Source organism: Paramisgurnus dabryanus, chromosome 21, assembly GCF_030506205.2.
Source record: "Paramisgurnus dabryanus chromosome 21, PD_genome_1.1, whole genome shotgun sequence".
In the NCBI taxonomy this organism is placed as follows: Eukaryota; Metazoa; Chordata; class Actinopteri; order Cypriniformes; family Cobitidae; genus Paramisgurnus; species Paramisgurnus dabryanus.
The window spans coordinates 9,554,466-9,574,435 of NC_133357.1; the positions used below are offsets into that span (position 1 = coordinate 9,554,466).

Genomic DNA, 19,970 nt, shown 5'->3' on the forward strand with positions numbered 1-19,970 from the left:
GATTCATCCTATATTGTGAAACAGGAAGAAAATATAAGTTAAAATAATATAGACAATAACTACATAGCAAGCTGCTTTCCAGTCTTACAAGGTTTCGTGATATAGATTTTTTTTCGTGATAGTATCACGAATTTTAAAGTTTTTTCCGTGATCGTATAACGAATTCCTGTTATCACGTATTGGTTACTCAACTGCTTTTTCTTATTTTCAAACCATTGTCACTTCGGTTTAGGGTTAGATTTGGTGCTTGCATTAGAATGAATGCAAATGTAATTTGAATAGAACAAATTACTTTATGTATTGGTTTATACAATTTTTTTTAATTTTTTTTTATACGTCGCCTGGCGTTAGGGTTAGAGTTGGGTTTGGGTAGGGATGTCATTTTATGTAAATCTAGCCCTAAACCGAAGGGACAATGGTAAGAAAATAGGAGAAAAACAGTTGAATATTGGCCAGCCCTACCATGAAGTGATATCTAGGCCATTAAATCATATCAATGAAGTGAAAACCAAAAATACTCACATGGTTAATCACAACTGTATAAAACCTCCAAATATTTATGGATTTGAGGACAACGATCGGTGAACTCTGAATTTAAGGCATGAAGGTGACACAGAGTCTTTCCGTTACACCTAACAAAATGAAAACATTATTATTTTTATGTTCCCTTTGTTATTGAAAAAGTATGATTTAACTTTAACTGAAGCAAGTGTTATAGTATTGCTTTTCTTGTGTACATGTGTGTTGTAATGCACATCAGTAATACCTGTGTTGCAAGGTACTGGTCTGAGAAGAGAAACATGTGGAGGACACGGCCCTAACAAGAAGGTGAGGGCAAGTCACCTTATCACTCCTCCCATAATTAGCATAATGAATGTTAATTTTCCGACCCCGTTCTGAAACAACACATAAATACTTTAGATATGTAGCAAAACAGGCCCATAATGGCATGAGATATAATTATGTTTTTATAAATGTTCGTGTGTCATTTTGATGACAAGCATTAAGAGAAAAATGGTTGAAACTTACCACAGTGAATAAAAGTGCTTTTATTTTCACAAGTTATACTCTTTGCTGCATAGCAATTGAAAACAGCAAAATATATTGTCAGTTATGGACCATCAACAATAACCAAAGCTTTTAGTAAGTCATTGTAATAGTAACTAAATACTTAGGGCACAGGTGTAGGACACATTCAGGTATTTGTAGGTTCCTTTACAGGGATCACCAAAAACCATGTTAATCGGAGAAACTGAACAATGCCGTTTTCCATCACATCTATTAACACAAAAAATTTAAGCAAATTTAAAATGACTAAAGGAAATGATTCTAATGTCCCTTAACTTGTAATGTTTACACTGTTCTTACCGATTGGCCAACACACTGAGCGATGTCCTCTGAATGCATTTAGTATTTGAAAGCTGTCCAGCTGGTTTTCCACTAGAGCAAGTGGTGTTGTCTGTACGCCCATAATTGCCAGAAAGCACTTTTATGGTTCCCTGGGCTGGTGAAAAATAGTGACATACTCATATTTATTCAATATTAATCTTAGAGGCATTGCTGTTAATTACTCACCCTCATGTTGTTTGATCCCTGATATCTTTCTTTGTTTTTCAGAACCTTCAGACTTTTATAAAAAGTGTTGTTTCTGGTTACTACTGTATGGGAGTGGGTGGTGACCACCTCTTCAAGCTTACAAAGTATTAAAAAAAATGCAATGTGACCCAACTAACAACGGTCCAATCAGTTATCTTTGAATGAAATCAAGTCTACCTTTTTTTTCATTTCAGAAGCCATTTTACTCGGATATACGTCACTACAGTCAAAATAAGACAATTGCTACTTCCGTTTCATGACGACTTTAAAGGGGACGTATCATGAAAATCTGACTTTTTCCATGTTTAAGTATTAAAATTGGGTCCCCAGTTCTGTCAACCTAGAAAATGTGAAACATGTCAACCAAGTAACTTTGGTAAACCATTCTCTGCAAGCATGTGAAGAAACAGGTCTTTTAAATTTGGCTCCCCTTGTGATGTTCTTGCTCAAACCTACAAAGTGGCAATTTGAACATGTTATAATAATTTATCTATATGGTGTTTTAAGCTAAAACGTCACATACTGTATGTACTCTGGGGACACCAAAGATTTATTTGACTTTTTAAAAATATCTTGTGAAATGTGTCCTTTAAGTAATTAATATCAGTGATATCCACAACAAGAAAGTTGAGGAGTAAATGTCTTAAGGACACTAAAAATATATTACACATGTCAAGGGGAGTTTATTTAACACTTTTGGGACATTTTACAGCTTAAAACGTTTCTAGTTACCATGGGAGTGAATGGTGACCAAGGTGGTATTAACCAGAACACCCTAAACATCACTTTTTTAAAAAAAATCTGTGTTTGCGTTTTAAAGAACAAAGACATTGGAAGTTCAAACGACATGAGAGTAATGACAAAGTTCTCATTTTTGCCTGAACTATTTCTTTAAATAACATACACTGTAAACCCGGATAAGTTCTACTAACTCAAAAAAATTGAGGCAACTGATTGCCGCTATTTTCTTAAGTTTGCAAACTTAAAAGTTTTAAGTACTGACAACTTAAATTCAAATAAAAAATTTTAATTGATCTAAACTTAGTTTAAGTCTGATATAAATTAAATTATATACTTCATGTAACTTAAACTGTAGTAGTAATGTTACTTAAATATTTTGTGGCAACTGATTGCCTTGTTTTTTTATACGTTTCCTTTACTCAAATACTTACATTTTACAACTTAAACCCGACAAGTTCAGAGTACCCATTTAAGTAAACCAACTACCAAACTGGAACCTCCTCAACCAATCATGTTAATTTAACTTTAAACTGAAGTAAATCCGTTTGAAACACGCCTGAGTGCATGTTCAACGATGACGTCACTTTTTTGTATAATCCGCCACTAAAGGGCACTTGAAATTAAAATATTTTATTATGGTTGAATCTATTTTTCAAGTTCTCTATAGTTGTTAAAACTAAAAAATATATTAACTGTTAACTTAAATCTATGATAGATGTTGAATTAACTCAAAAATAATATATTCTAAAATGATCTTAAAAACTTACCACAACTGAGATGGGCAGTGTCTGATTCACAGGAAAGTAAATCCTTTGGTGGTGCATCTTGAGTCAGAGATGAAACAGCCAATTAGGAACAGGTTATGTTACATTTATAAGTTTTCAATTATATGGCCAAATGCCTGCAGAATTTTAAAACTAAATTCTGATATTCACAATTCTAGTGGGAATACTGGGCAACCTTCCGTTCTCTCTGATGAAGCCAATACGGAAGTGACTTAAACTGCAATTCATCGACTGGCCGCTAAAGGCTGGCTTCGACAGGGAGTCATTTCCCATAGACCTCCATGTTAAAATGCCCAACTTTACAGTAGAAAATAATATGTTTACAGCCTGGTACAAAAAGTGTTTTTAGTCTGTATAGCTAATTTCGCCCTTCATGACAACTGTGTGGGAGGTGAATTTTTTGTTAATCATCCGTTTAAATGTATTAAACGTTAAAGTTCTGCCTAATTAAGGGCGTGGCCACTTGAGTGACGGTTGAACAGCCACTGCTGCCACTAAAGTCAAGCTAGGCGGGCGTGGTTTCAGCAACCAGCCACCTCAGCTTCACCCACGTCCCGCCTCTTTACTCATTTTCGGATATCCATGAGTGATGCGCGGTGACGTGCGCCAAGATGGCCAGTAGCGCTGCACTGCAGAACACAACATCCAGGGGGCGGGGTTGGATTCAGATCCAGGGGGCGGGGCTGGATCCAGGTCCAGAGATCTCTTCCCACTACATTTTGATTGGTCTGCAGTTTTGCCACAAGACACGTCATACACTTGTTGTTGCGTTACCATTTCCGCATTGAGACGTAACTAAATTAAGTTATTTTTTTAAAGGAAAAACAAACTTTACTTATGATTTAGAAATTAATAAATTGAATGTTTAACTTTGAACTTGTTTTTAACACGTCTTTGCTTACAACCATTAGGAAACAGGTTTCCCTCGCAGAAGGTTTACCTTTTTACAAATGTGCTAATAAAAGATATCAAATAAAATTGTGTTTTTATATTTACTCGTATAGGAGTAGCCGTGTAATAAGTGGGATAATGTACAGCCAACCAGGTCGCAAATAAATCCCTTCAGTGATATCACCCTGTTGGGAACGTGTCCCTTACCTCCCCTTACACCTAACTGTGATCATTACTTACTAAATTATGAATCTTTCTCGACTATATTATTAATCAAACATACACATAAATTGATAAGAGCAAACGTTGGTGACCGCAGCTTGGAACTAATTGCAGGCTGCAACAACGCAAATATATTGGTTCATTTGGCGGATGTCGTGTTCTGCAGTGAGGACCATCTCAACATGGCGACGGAAGGCACCGGCTACTTAAAGCTTTAAAAACGATCTTCAGAAACCTATGGGTGACGTCATGGACACTACATCCATCTTTTTATACAGTCTATGGTGTAAAAGCACAAAGTACCAGGACCTGGTGAAGAATTTCTGAAGTAAACTCTGGAAGCGAACATTTATGTGCATTTTTTATTATTGTGGTCTTATTGCTTGTCTGTATTTTGCTGTATAGCATATTGTATTTTATATTGTACTTAATATGCTCAGCCGATAGTTTATAAAACTTTGGATCTAGCTTTGGATGAAGTGCACTGACCCATGGGCTTTTGTTACTGATTCTGGGGTCTGATGAACCCTGTTCAGGTCACCAGAGTGGTTGTGTGACTTGTATTAAGTCAATCTATAATGTACGATCAGTCAGGTGTACAACTCACTTGGTCTTGGTGGTGGTGGTAGGATACAGTCAAAAGTCACATTAAGGTATTTGTAAGTTCCGGGACAGGGGTCAGTAAAAGCCATATTCCCCACAGCAACAGAACAATTCTGCTTTCCATCACATCTGTGACATAAAAAACATTCATCAAAATAAATTGAACATAGCAGTTTAATATCTCTTAGATCTATAATGATGTTTATTGTTCTTACTGAGTGGTCAGCACACTTAGTGTTGTATTCTGAGTGCACTGAACATTTGAGATCTGACCAGCCGGTCTTCCACTAGAGCAGGTTGTCTTGTCTGCACGCCCGTAATTGGCTGAAAGCACTTTTATGGTTCCCTGGTCTATGTATAAAAGTAACATTATCAACACGTGCATTATAATTTTTTTTTTTTAATTACATTATTTTCTTATTATGTTAAAAGGTCTTAAAGGGATAGTACGGCCAAAAATGTTATTAAACCCATGATTTACTCACCCCCAAGCTGTCCGAGTTGCATATGTCCATCGTTTTTCAGACAAACACATTTTCGGATATTTTAGAAAATGTTTTAGATCTTTCAGTTGATTAAATGTAATGTTACGGGGTCCACGACCTTCAAATCCAAAAAAAGTGCGTCCATCCTTCACAAATTAAATCCAAACGGCTCCAGGATGATAAACAAAGGTCTTCTGAAGGTAATCCGCGCGGTGTTGTTGTAGAAATATCCATATTTAAAACTTTATTAACAAAAATAAATATCTTCCGGTAGCGCCGCCATCTTAGACTCCTCTGTATTCAGGAGAGAGTATTAGTGTAGTGTACGCTCTTTTCTTAGTGACGTATGACAAATTCGGAGGGCGGGGGCACAGAGCAGCAGCAGAGTAGCCTCCGTAGGCTGCATAAGCACTCATCCTGAATGCGGACGCGACTAAGATGGTGGCGCTACCGGAAGGTAGTTATTTACGTTAATAAAGTTTTAAATATGGATATTTCTACAACAACACCGCGCAGATTACTCTCAGAAGACCTTTGTTTATCATCCTGGAGCCATTTGGATTTAATTTGTGAAGGATGGACGCACTTTTTTTGGACTTGAAGGTCGTGGACCCCATAACATTACATTTAATCAACTGAAAGATCTAAAACATTTTCTAAAATATTAGAAAATGTGTTTGTCTGAAAAACGGTAGACATATGCAACTCGGACAGCTTGGGGGTGAGTAAATCATGGGTTAAATATCATTTTTGGCCGAACTATCCCTTTAAAACCATTATTGTACCATATGCAAAGTCAATGTTTTAATGAATCCCAGAGAGGACTCACCACAGCTGAGGTGGGCGGTGTCTGATTCACATGTAACTTGATTCTTTGATGACACAGCTTGAGTCAGTGATACAAAATAAACTAATTAGGAGCAGTAATGCTACAGTGCTTACTGTTACACTGCCCTTTGTCAGACACATTGCGATATTTACAACTCCTGTCCATGGGTTTACTTTAATGCCCCACTTAAACACTTTAACCAACTAAGTAGGCTATATAGTAGAGCTGATTAGCATTAGCCTAGCCCCATTCATTCTTTAGGATCCATACAGGAATGAATTCAGAAGCCACCAAACACTTCCATGTTTTCCCTATTTAAAGACTGTTACATGAGTAGTTACGCGAGTAAGTATGGTGGCACAAAATAAAACGTGGTGATTTTTAAAGGGGATAAAAAATGAGAACTATATTAAATGGCGGAAGAGCACTTAGTTTACAGCACTTCAATCTCGGCACAGTAATATTGACGGAAGTTTGAGCTAGAAAGAGCTGTGAGGTCGAAAGTGCAAACTAAGTGCTCTTCCACCATACAATATAGTACTCATTTTTTATCCACTTAAAAAACAGCCACGTTTAATTTGGGCCACAATACTTACTTTTGTAACTACTCGTGTAACAGTCTTTAAATAGGGAAAACATGAAAGTGTTTGGTGGCTTCTAAATTCATCCCTGTTTGGATCCTAAGGAATAAATGGGGCTAGGCTAAATGCTAACACATTCACGACACGCTCTACAAAGGTTAAGTGCACGCATTGAAAAAAAGAGGTATCTATTAATAAGTCTTAATTGCAGAAAGAACACAGTAAAATATTGAAAAACTGTGGTGTTTTCCTTTAAGGAGTGACAATCCTCACCCTCAGCCAATAATAATGAGTATAACTCACTTGGTGGTGGTGGTGGTGGTGGTGGTGGTGGTAGGATACACTCATAAGAAACATTCAGGTATTTGTAAGTTCCAAAACAGGGGTCAGTGAAAACTGTATTCCCCACAACAATAAAACAATTTTGCTTTCCATCACATCTGTGAGATAAAAACAAACAGAAAACACATCAGAAGTATACAAAATGCTTACACATAGCATCTCTATAATAATGTTTATTGTTCTTACTGAGTGGTCAGCAGACTTAGTGTTGTATTCTGAGTGCACTGAACATTTGAGATCTGACCAGCTGGTCTTCCACTAGAGCAGGTTGTGCTGTCTGTACGCCCGTAATTGGCTGAAAGCACTTTAATGGTTCCCTGTGCTGGTGATAAATAGTAAGACACTTACTTCAGTATTAACATTTTAAATAATATGTGTAACTTGAGCATAAAGTAAAATGTAAGCTGGCAAAGATTGAATAAAACTTAAAGAACTAACCACAGGTGGGTTTGGCAGTTTCTCCCTCACAGGTGATGAGGTTCACTGCCTTGATACCTAAAGACAAATTAAGGCTTTATACTAAAAACTACAGTTACATAGTTAAATGTGCGTGATGATTTTGACAGTTGCATAAAAAATTTGTCCTTACCATGTTGGCATAGTAGCACCAAAACTGAAAAAAAAAAATCAATATATCAATAATAACAAAAAAACAACTTATGTTTATTTATACTCTTGTTACTTACAAGTTTCGCTGCTACATCACATATCTATTTTATAAGAGATCATTATACTTACAGGTAAAAAAGGTCAGCTTTCGTTGCAGCATGATGAGTGTGCAGATAGATGAACCGGTGGATGCTGCTTTTTGATAATAAAGACTCTTCTGAATTCTCCTTATTTATAGGCAAACCTGAAACCTGATTTTAAGGCAAGCCTGAAACCACCAGGCAAACATGACTGGTAAGATATCTACTGTCTTTTGGGGTGTGGAATGGGTGTTTTTATCTTTAAACTTGTTTTTATAATAGGACATATTATGGAGATTATAAAGTATTGTTACAATTAATTATGTAAGTAAACGCTAAAGGTTAATGTGACTGTCATATAATTGCAAAAGCCAAACCCACAGAAAAAAAACACCTGTTTTTGTAAGTTATTTTTATTATTTCCTTGCATTGCAAAATGGAGAGTTTATACAGTAGGCTACGTATCATGGTAAGATTGGAAATAACATACAGTGTTAAATAACTTGCAGTTCATACATAAAGGTACAAAAGTTGTCACTGAGACAGTACCTTTGAAAAAGGTACCAATGTGTACCCTTGTGGTATCAACGTGCACCTTTTAAGTACAAAAGTGTCGTTTTTGAAAAGGTACCACCCCAGCGACAACTTCTGTACTTTCTTGTACCTTTATTTCGGAGAATTTACAACATATTTCTAACTACAATAACTATCATTAGTGTTAATTCCATTGTGTAAATGTTAAAATGTAAGGCGTGCTGTAGTTATTAACACCTGAAGGCTTAGCCTCCTTTAAGATGATACATGGAAAACATTAGATGACATCACTAAACTCCTCTTCCATGAAGTATTATCAAACTTAGACAGACTTAAAATACATTATACATTTGTGGAAAATCTAAATATTTAATTTTGACTCATACACTTATTCTTTGGATCAGCATTTCCTTAATGCTCACCTTCCATCAGTCCTGTGTAGACTATGGCACGCAAAGTTATGAGTATGCCAAGATCGCAGAGCAAATGAGACCAACGAGTTTAAATGAGCTGCTTACTTTAATAATAACCATAATTGCCTTAATCTGATCAGTCCTGGTGATGTCAGTGCCCTAAATGATGTTTTAATGGATTGAAACACTTTATGGAAAAGTATGAAACCATAATTCTGACAGCAAGCAGAAAGGATTTTGGTCATACAATATGTAGGGTTAAATAAGGAAATTTTGTATCGACAACAGTTTAGAGGACGAGTTTGCTTTGGAAATAGTTTATTCAGTAGATTAATTATCCCAGACAGAACAAACCCAGTTCAGGAAACAAATACAAAGATATGAACAAAATGAAAGGCTAGTTAGGATCATCTTTCAACTTCAGCAGATTATATATATTATTCCAACCCATTCTCCAACCCATACGAATGCTTTGGCCGTTTGTCCATATCACCAAATATGACCAATAGATGCATTTACGAAATTAGCGCCTCTACCGGCAGTAGGTGAAACTTAATATATTTAACATGGACATTGTATGTCTGTATGTATGTAAATATTGACTTTTACTGTTGACTTTTACCTTAAATGGAGTATATGGTATGGTAATGGTATTTTTTTTTTTGCAGCTTTTCCAACCCAATTTTACAGTATACTGATGTTGTAAGTATCATGCGCTACAAAGGATTGAAGCAATGTACTTACACCATGTTTGTTCACTGCCCGACCAAAAAAGTTGCCATGCATTTGCATTTAAATAAGTCAATTGTCAATGAATAAGTCAATGATTGGACATATTGCAGCGATTGATGGCTCAAGCAATTACTGATGCAATGTGTAGCTGATGCACTCATTTCTTAAACTACAGTACTGTATGTGGACAAAAGTTTTGGGGTGCCCACTTCTAGCAAACATGTTTGACTACTTTAGTCATTTCTGTGAGCACAAAGTTTAATTCTTGAGAATTTCTAATTGTTTCTAATTTTATAGTAACAGTTTTGGGCAGGGCCATTTTTTTCAAACATGAACTTTGTGGCAAAATTTGGGCTGGCAGAGAAAATTAAAGGGGACAGAGAATGAAAAACCATTTTTACCTTGTCTTTGTTGAATAATGGTAGTCTACCCGCATTCACAAACATACAAAAAGTGCTAGACATGCTAAACATCTCAGTCTCATAGAAATTCCTCTTTTAGAAATGTCAGCCAGAAAACGGCCCAATCTGAAAAACTGATGCTTATGACATCACATGCATCTCACTGCTCCTCCACTTTAAAATAATTGGCTACATTTTTTGAGTGGCAGCAAAGTCAGCCAATCAGTAATGAGATTGCAAGTTAAGCCAATAGGGGGAGTCAAATAGGTGCAAAACCACTTGTTTAAAATCCCCCACCCTAATAGAGCTATCTGAGAGAGGTTTTTAGGAAGCTTCTAAGGCATTACAGACCTAAACAAAAAAAATTTTGTCTACATGTCACATCACAGAACAAGGATAAATACCCCATTCAATCATTCTATGTCACCTTTAAATAAACGTCCATTTATAAATTAAAAACAAATAAATGAAACCAAACATCTTGTAATCACTGTTGACTTTGCCTACATGATGCAATATCATACATCTCACAAAAACCAAGTAACCAGCTTGAATTAGGTCACTAATAGCTGGACTTTCAGGTCTTAAGTTAAGCTAGACAGTAAATGCTGGCTGTTGCTTGCTGGGTATGCACAAAGCAAAATGAATGAAGAAATTATTGATTCAGTCTAGTGGAGGAATTTTACTTGCATTTGAATGCATAAACCTGAACCCAACTGAACATCTTTGCAGGCTTTGAGTCAAAAACGTATAACCCAATCTAATTATGACTACGGATACATGTACATCAATAATGTGAATATTTCTAATAATCAGAATAAGGACTAGTAATATATATATTGTTTATATGTTGAAAACCCTTTTCTTTGATTTTGGAAAACTGTGTTTCAAAAGCGACAAATTGGTCTGCATAAAGCAAAGAAAATAACCAAAGAAGTTTATTATCGTATGAATTGGCTACTATGTCCTGACCTTATGTTGCGTTGCAGGCATCTAACTTGGTGTAAATAAAGTTATATTTTCACATTTTACAACTTTTAATTGCATTTCTAGCAAGAGATTAGTATTGTAGTTTTCAAATAAGTTATCACAAAGGAGCTCTCTGTTTATATTTCAAACAGAATTCCTTTATGCTGCAAATGAAGTCTGTCCGAATACATTTCTCTGAGCTGCCTTCATGCCTCCAAAGTCATTGCAGCGAGGAAACAAGTCAGCAGCCTAAGCTTTGGGACACAGCCTTCAGTTGACTTTCCAGAAGTTCACTTCTAGGTTTGAGTTGTCTGTAACGAAGCATTAGCCCCATTAAAAGTGTTTATTGTGCTTGATTTGCTCAATAGACAGAAAAGGGTTATATACTTACTTACTTATTTACAAATGTAAGCCACCTCCAAATACTTATGAACACCAAAACAAGGATCGCCCAAGACAGAACTCGTAGCATGAAGAGAACATGACTTCTTTCCATCGCAGCTTAGAAAGTGACAAATCGTTCATTATTTTTATCTTGAATGTTTAAAACGTATTATATTTTCTATTAAAGGCGGGGTGCATGATCTCTGAAAGCCAATGTTGACATTTGAAATCACCTTAACAAACACGCCCTTACCCCATAAGAATCTGGACCTTCTTTTAATAGACTCGCCCCACACATAAGCAACCCAGGCAACGATGTCGGTTAGTAGACTCGCCCCTTACTGCTGATTGGCTGCAAGTTGTGGTAGCCGGCCCCATTTTCAAAGTTTTTTCAAAAATCATGCACCCCGCCTTTAATCTGAAGACTGAAAGTTTGTGGGTCTGATGTAACTTGACGAAGTGTAAAGAGGTGTAATACCTATATTGAAAGCGTTTAGTCTGAGGAGAGAAACATTCGGCTGTAGTTGCCTGTTTATGACTGCAGGTTGTTTTGTCTCTCCGTCCGTAGTTGGCGTGTTTAACCCGAATAACACCAGTCTCTAGAAACACAAAAACATGTGTTCTTCCTAAAAGCTATTCAATGAAAAAATATCTTGACTGCTAAAAACTTCATCTTGTCTATAACATTAAAGGGATAGTTCGGCCAAAAATGATATTAAACCCATGATTTACTCACCCCCAAGCTGTCCGAGTTGCATATGTCCATAGTTTTTCAGACAAACACATTTTCGGATATTTTAGAAAATGTTTTAGATCTTTCAGTTGATTAAATGTAATGTTACGGGGTCCACGACCTTCAAGTCCAAAAAAAGTACATCCATCCTTTACAAATTAAATCCAAACGGCTCCAGGATGATAAACAAAGGTCTTCTGAGGGTAATCCGCGCGTGTTGTTGTAGAAATATCCATATTTAAAACTTTATTAACGAGAATAACTACCTTCCGGTAGCGCCGCCATCTTAGTCGCGTCCGCATTCAGGATGAGAGCTTACGCAGCCTACGGAGGCTACTCTGCAGCTGCTCTGTACCCCCGCCCTCTGAATTTGTCATACGTCACTAAGAAAAGTGCGTACACTACGCTAATACTCTCTCCTGAATACAGAGGAGTCTAAGATGGCGGCGCTACCGGAAGATATTTATTTTCGTTAATAAAGTTTTAAATATGGATATTTCTACAACAACACCGCGCGGATTATCCTCAGAAGACCTCTGTTTATCCGTTTGGATTTAATTTGTGAAGGATGGACACACTTTTTTTGGACTTGAAGGTCGTGGACTATGGGTGGACCCCGTAACATTACATTTAATCAACTGAAAGATCTTAAACATTTAATAAAATATCCGAAAATGTGTTTGTTTGAAAAACGATGGACATATGCAACTCGGACAGCTTGGGGGTGAGTAAATCATGGGTTTAATATCATTTTTGGCCGAACTATCCCTTTAAACTTTTGATCTTCTCAACTGTGAGAAAATTGACAATTTTAATGATGGTTTATATTTGTGGTGAAAATGTATGAAATTTATCTGACTGCTATCAGTTTAAAAATAGCCATTTTTGCTTCAATATGTGATCAGGTAGATCCATTTTATTGTGGATGTAACAAAACAGTTTAGTATCAAATATATTTAGACTTCTGTATTTTGTTGTTTTGAAACCATAAAGAAATTAAAAAAAAGAAAAGTTTCATCTTACCACATTGAATGTCATTTCGGCTACCTTCACAGATAACACTTGTTTCTAGAATACAAACATTGGGAGGTGGTTTAAACAATGACTACCAAACTTAACAACAAGCATATGAGAATTAATAAGAACTGATTAAGTGTGGGTGCATCTGCGTGTGTGTGTTAAACTGTTGACTTACTAAATGGTAAACACGAATAAATCACATCAAGGTATTTGGCAATTCCATAACACGGGTCAGAGAAAATTGAGTTCTGTACAGGAACCGAGCATCTTTTCGTCCCGTCACACCTGAAACAATGACAATACAATGAAATACACCTTTTAAGGATTAAAAAAAATCTTATATATTATTTTAATTATGTGTTCAATACTTGTGAATTAAATATAAATATTGGCAATAATTTATACCTCATGGACACTATTGGGAGGGTTCCTTCTTGTAAGCACTGATAATTTGAGACTTGTTCTTTTGATTTCCCTCTAGAGCATAAAAATATTGAAAGCCGCCCATAGTTGGCGCTATTGACCCTTATGTAACCCCAGTCTGAGACATGTAAAAAATAAAATTCAAACAATAATGAGACTCAATGTAAAGTTACACTGTAGTAATATAACAGAATCGGATTACTTACCACATCGCAGTTTTAATGTGTCACCCTCACAGGCCAAGCTAAGTATTCCCTCGACACCTGAACATGTTTATGTGAGAAGATACAAATAATATTTAAAAGAAGGACTTGTACTTGCCTGTTTACAAAATTACATTTATGCATTTGGCAAACGCTTTTATCCAAAGAAACATATAGTTGCTTTTAAGGTATACATTTAATCACAGTATATGTGTGTTCACTGGGGAATAAACCTATTGAATTGTGAGCTGATATTGCTAGTGCTTGCTACAACTACATGCCGGTTTGAATCATATTTGCACATTTTACAAAGAAACATCTTACCATGTCTGGAAAGTAACAGCAGCACTGGAATAACAAACATAAACATCTTTACAATATAATCACATTTTTAATGTTTGTTAGATCTAATCTAATACAAGAAAGAAATTAGCACTTACAAGTAATCCAGCTTGGCGTTGGTACCAGCATGTTAAAAGTGTACATATGTGAAAAACTGCAAATCTTTTATATTGCTCAGCTTTATTAAGATCAAGGCAAAAAAAAAAAAAACTCCTGGTATTTATAACAATTACAGCATCTTCATTACCACACATTAACTGTAAATATCAAAAGAAGAACTGACTATTTAAAACTGATGTCTTGCTAGATTTTGAAACAACGTGCAATATCAAATGCAAGATTAAAAATTGCATAAATGTTTAGCAATAACTGTTAAAAACCGCTTTAACCTAATTAAAAAGATACGGTTAGTGAAAACACCTCTGTTGTAGTAACATTTTTACTACAAATGTTAAAAAAAAGTTAAAAAGTACCCAAGCTGACACGCTCTCCACAAAACCTATGCAAAATCTTATTGTTTAAAGCTCTAATGATCAAATACATAGAGATTTTCAAAATGTTTTACAGCCTTTATTTCAGTTTTATGTTAAAATGAGTACAAGAGCTGACCAAATAATGGTAACCTATTCTCACATGCAGGTTTAATTTTCTTTTCTTTACATTTCTTTTAATGCTGTTTTATTGCACGTCTTTGTTATGATCAGAACAGCTGTGTCATTTATTTAGACACTGTACAATAGGACTGTATTGGTTAACATTAGTTAATGCATAATAAAATACACTACAGCATTTATTAATTTTAGCTTAGGTTCAGTTCAGCATTTCTGCACGATTTCTGACAAACGCTTTGGAAAAGGGAGTCAGGCCGACAACCAAAACACACTTGTAGCCAATCAGCAGTAAGGGGCGTGTCTACTAACCGACATCGTTGTCCTGGATTGCGTATGTGTGGGGCAGGTCTATCAAAAGAAGGTCCAGATTCAATTGGGGTAGGGGCGAGTTTGTTTAGGTGATCATAAATATCAACATTGGCTTTCAGAGATCATGGACCCTGCTTTTAATGGACAATGAACTAGCATTAACAATTCTATTGGCATTAACAATCAATAACAAAGATTTTTAAAAACAATCTTGTTTATTGTTAGTTTATGATATCTTACGAATTTAATAATGTTAACAAATACAACCTTTTTGTTAAGTTTACCTCATATTTTACAACCCTGTATCACGAAATTATGTACCTATAGTCACGTAATTTTTTGAGTATTTTCCGTGACACTGACACATTTTCCTGCCTATTTGAGTGAAAATGTCACGTATTTCTGTTTACGTGTCACTATTACGTATTTGTTACTTACCTGTTTTGTCTTATTTTCAAACCATTGACGCTTCGGTTTAGGGCAGCCCAGTTTCACAAAATGTTGTGATATAGTCACATAATTTTTTTATTATTTTTTTGTGATATTATCACGAATATCCGCGTTTTTTTGTGATCGTATAACAAATTCCTGTTTTCGTGTGATTATCACGTATTTGTTAATCAACTGTTTCGTACTATTTTCTTACCATTGTTGCTTCGGTTTAGGGTTAGATTTACATAAAATGACATCCCTACCCAAACCCAACTCTAACCCTAACGCCAGGCGAATTATAAAAATAAATCAGAAAAAATAGTATAAACTAATATATAATCACACAAAAACAGGAATTCGTTATATGATCACGAAAAAAACTTGAAAATTTGTGATAATATCAAGAAAAAAAGAATAAAAATATTACGTGACTATATCACGAAACCTCGTGAGAATGAGTAGTTTAGGGTTAGATTTGGTGTTTGCGTTAGGAAGTTACTTAAAGTATTGGTTTATACCTTTTTTCCTGATTTATTTTTTATATTTTATGATTTTTAAATCATTGTCACCTATAATTAGGGTTAGAGTTAGGTTTGGGTAAGGATGTCATTTTATGTAAATCTAACCCTAAACCGAAGCGGCAATGGTAAGAAAATTGCAAAAAGGCGGAAAAACGTGTCAGTGTCACGGAAAAGACTCACAAATTTACGTGACTATACGTAATTTCGTGATACTGGGTTAATAAGATTCATCTGCACTTCTACTATAATACTGTATAGTAGAAGTTCAATAAAGGAAAATACAATATAATCAAATAAGTTTATTAGGTATTAAATCCAATGTTTAAAATCACTTTGGTAGTGTCTTGTGTGTCTTGCACTTGCTTGTACTTGAGTAGTTTCCCTATACAATTATCCAGGGTAAAGGATTTCACAAATTTTAACACAATATTGTAAAAAATGCTAACAGCATGGTGTAAACCATCAGTTTCATGCACCCAACTCATATCAATTACTAATAGCAGTTATACCGATGGGAAAAACATGTTCACTTCTTCTTGTTTATGGATTGGTAATTTAATAATAAAGATGTAAGAATTAAAATAGAGAGCAATAAAAGGTTTTGTTCAATAAATGCCTGAGTTTTCTCTCATACAGTACATACTACATCTCTAACTTTAAGCACCTCCTGTACTCCATCTGTTGCATTGGTGTTTGTAAAAGTAAATCAGTAACAAATCAAACTACAAAATAAGATTCGATTATTGAATATAGTACATTTTAACTCAGTGGTTCTCAAACTTTTTCCTCGTGTGGCCCCCCTTGTAATTAAACAAAACTTATTAAGTTATACAAAGTAGTGATATTCATGATAAATGAATGTATTTTATAAAATGTCATAAAACTGGGGCCCCCCCCGGCACCATCTCGCGGCCCCCCTGGGGGCCCCGGACCCCAGATTGAGAACCACAGTTCTAACAAACCACACACACACAAGTTTTGCTAGCATGCTCTTTATTATTACAATGTATGATGTGATCAATAAATGAATAAAAAGGCCAACTTACAAATCAACTCAATTCATTTTAAAAAGCTTTTAATAAAATGTTGATTCATCACCAGCAGAATTCCTCCATTAAAGACGTCTAGTCACCTGGTTCACCTGAATAGATGATATAACCAGTTAGAATATGTCAGTACCAAGCTCTACCAATGATTGCAGCAATGTAGTTACAGTAAATCATGTTTGCCTGACCACTGCCTGACCAAAAAAGGACTGGCCATTTGCTTTCAAATAAGATTAAATCGTTATTGCAGTGATTAAACTGGTTCAACTGCCAATAATTGTTGCAATGTGTAGTTCCTCATTTCTTAACCAACACAGTTTTTTTTTACTCTGGAAAGACATTACTGTGTTTTTGAAAGGGCAAATTATTGGTATGCATCAAGCATGAAAATCATTTTCCTGACCTTAACCCTTATTAAAAGTGTTTAATACGCTGGAGAAGATTTCGTTTGGCCCAATAGACAGAAAAGGTACTTACGCGGCTTTACTTACAGCTGTAAGTCACCTCCAAGTACTTAAAAGTACCATAACATGGGTCACCAAAGACCGAATTCGAAGCAAAAAGAGTGCATGTCCTCCTTCCATTGCAGCTTACAAAGTGTAAAAAAAAACATTTATTATAATTTGAATTATATATAAACATGGTATCATAAATTATCAATAGGGTAGTGGGACCTGAAAAGTATAAGCAATTTCTATAGACACCTGAGACTAATATTAAACTAAGGGACCTTAGACAAGTGTTGGTGTTTTATACCTCAATTGAAGGCGTTTAATCTGAGAAGAATAACAGTCGTGTCCTGCATGTTGATTAGGGCAGGTTATTCGGTCTCTCCGTCCATAATTAGCATATTGAATCAGTATAACACCAGTATCTATTGAAACAAAAGCATTATGTGTTCTTACAAAAATTTACTAAATGAGAAAATATTTTGACTGCTAGAGACTTTGTCTTGTGTTTAACATATAAACTCTGACCTTCTTAACCTTGAAAGAATCAAAGAATTTTGATGGTGGTTAATCTGTGGTTAGTTTCAAAATAGCAATTTTTGGTATATAGTCAGATCTATTCATAATATTGTGGAAGCTTAAAGGGACACTACACATTTTTAAAAAAAAGCTCATTTCCAGCTCCCCTAGAGTTAAACATTTGATTTTTACCTTTTTGGAATCCATTCAGACGATCTCCGGGTCTGGCGGTACCACTTTTAGCATAGCTTAGCACAATCCATTGAATCTGATTAGACCATTAGCATCGCGCAAAAAATTATTAAAGAGTTTGGATATTTTTCCTATTTTAAACTTGACTCTTCTGTAGTTACATCGTGTACTAAGAAAATTAAAATGGAGCAATTTTGTTAGCAGATATGGCTAAAAAACTATACTCTCATTCTGGCGTAATAATCAAGGACTTTGCTGCTGTAACATGGCTACAGCAGGTGTAGTGATATTATGCAGTGCCTGAAAATAGTCCCTTGCCATAGAAAGGAACCAAATGGACTACTTTTGGGCAGTGCATAATATCATTACACCTGCAGCCATGTTACGGCAGCAAAGTCCTTGATTTTTACGCCAGAATAAGAGTATAGTTCCTAGCCATATCTGCCTAGAAAATCACAACTTTAAATTTTCCGTCGGTCTTAGTACACGATGTAACTACAAAAGAGTCGAGTTTTAAACAGGAAAAATATCAAAACTCTTTGGTTATTTTTTTGCGCGATGCTAATGGTCTAATCAGATTCGATGGATTATGCTAAGCTATTCTAAAAGTGTTACCGCCAGACCCGGAGATCGGCTGAATGGTTTCCAAAACTGTAAAAATCAAATGTTTAACTCTAGGGGAGCTGGAAAAAGAGCATATTTTTTAAAAAGTGGAATGTCCCTTTAAGGATCAAATACATAAAGGCTGCTTCAACTAATTGTTGTATGAAAACCACAAAGAAATTAGAGAAAGAAAGATTCATCTTACCACATGAAATTTCATTTTGGTTATGTTCACAGATAACAGCTCTTTCTAGAATAAAAACATTGGGAGGAAGTTTAACAATTACTATAAACCATTAAAATATGACAAGAACTGAATAATAAAAAATATACTCAAAAACACAGGATGGAAATTCTGTGTGTGTCTTACTACTAGGGATACACTCGTAGGTCACATCAAGGTATTTATAAATTCCATGACACGGGTCGGAGAAAATTGAGTTCTTTGCAGGAACAGAGCAGCTTTTTTTCCCGTCACATCTGAAACAATAAAAATACAGCAGAATGCATATTTAAGTGATTCAAAAATATATTTTATTTAATATATTTATATTTTGTGTTCAATCAATTTTGGCTAATTTTTCCTACCTAAGGGACATCTTATGGAGGGATGTTTCTTGGATGCAATGAACATTGGATATCTGACTCTCTGGTTTCTCCTCAGAGCATATTGTCCTGTCGGTCCGCCCATAGTTGGCTTCAGAGACTTTAATGTAACCCGTGGCTGAGACATGTAAAAAATACAAAACAATAATGTGACTCTTTGTAGAGTTACACTGTACACATGGTAATAATAATAAAATGAGTTTCATTACTCACGACACAGGAGGTTTGCAGTGTCATCCTCACATACCAAGGCATTCCTTCCCATTACACCTGAACATGTTGTTTATATGAAAAATACAAATAGTTTTTTATTAAGTCATTTAGATTTGGTGTGTCTTTTTCTTTTCAGATCTAACTCAGGGGATGCTTTTATCCAAACCCACAGTGCATATAAGGTATACATTTTATGAGTGTCTGTTCACACCCATGACATGTAAAAGGTTTAAATCATATTTGCACATTTGACAATCACATCTTACCATGCTGGCAGAGAAACAGCAGCACTGGAAAAACAAACAATTGCAAAATGAAACATCTGTATACCACAATTTTAATGTCTAATTTAATTTAATCTCTGATAGATCTAATCTAACATAAAGGGAAAAAATTGGCACTTACGAGTAATCCAGCTTGGTTTTGGTACCAGCATTTTAAACGTGCACGTGTGTGAAAAACCACAAATCCTTTTATTGCAGCTTGATTATGACCAAGGCAACTAACTCATAGCAACTCCTGGTATTTATAACAATCACAGCATCTCCATT

General features: G+C 35.4%; 3 protein-coding genes across 4 annotated transcripts; all 3 read right to left on the minus strand.

The window, feature by feature from the left end:
- Nucleotides 1-3,665: 3,665 nt before the first annotated feature.
- LOC135775139 (L-rhamnose-binding lectin CSL3-like) lies at nucleotides 3,666-8,727 on the minus strand. The gene is made up of 7 exons (XM_065285158.1): nucleotides 8,721-8,727; nucleotides 7,514-7,570; nucleotides 7,262-7,397; nucleotides 7,037-7,173; nucleotides 5,054-5,189; nucleotides 4,843-4,967; nucleotides 3,666-3,850 (listed from the first exon to the last, which is right to left on the minus strand). The coding sequence occupies exons 1-7, from the start codon at nucleotides 8,725-8,727 to the stop codon at nucleotides 3,666-3,668; spliced, it is 783 nt and encodes a 260-aa protein (XP_065141230.1).
- A 2,481-nt stretch (nucleotides 8,728-11,208) lies between these two features.
- Nucleotides 11,209-14,101, minus strand: LOC135775324 (L-rhamnose-binding lectin CSL3-like). The gene is made up of 8 exons (XM_065285414.1): nucleotides 14,017-14,101; nucleotides 13,901-13,924; nucleotides 13,580-13,636; nucleotides 13,356-13,491; nucleotides 13,126-13,235; nucleotides 12,954-12,998; nucleotides 11,676-11,796; nucleotides 11,209-11,314 (listed from the first exon to the last, which is right to left on the minus strand). The coding sequence occupies exons 1-8, from the start codon at nucleotides 14,060-14,062 to the stop codon at nucleotides 11,209-11,211; spliced, it is 645 nt and encodes a 214-aa protein (XP_065141486.1). The 5' UTR covers nucleotides 14,063-14,101.
- Nucleotides 14,102-16,777: 2,676 nt separating this feature from the next.
- LOC135775325 (L-rhamnose-binding lectin CSL3-like) lies at nucleotides 16,778-19,958 on the minus strand. 2 transcript variants are annotated; one of them, XM_065285415.2, is made up of 9 exons: nucleotides 19,825-19,958; nucleotides 19,686-19,709; nucleotides 19,420-19,476; nucleotides 19,189-19,324; nucleotides 18,971-19,080; nucleotides 18,806-18,850; nucleotides 17,594-17,711; nucleotides 17,329-17,426; nucleotides 16,778-16,932 (listed from the first exon to the last, which is right to left on the minus strand). In XM_065285415.2, exons 1-9 carry the CDS (start codon nucleotides 19,853-19,855, stop codon nucleotides 16,916-16,918), a joined length of 636 nt encoding a protein of 211 aa, XP_065141487.1. In that variant the 5' UTR covers nucleotides 19,856-19,958; the 3' UTR covers nucleotides 16,778-16,915. The 2 variants fall into 2 exon arrangements, with proteins under 2 accessions (XP_065141487.1, XP_065141488.1); XM_065285416.2 differs by having other exon boundaries at nucleotides 17,315-17,426; nucleotides 19,825-19,957.
- Between the last annotated feature and the right edge of the window lie 12 nt (nucleotides 19,959-19,970).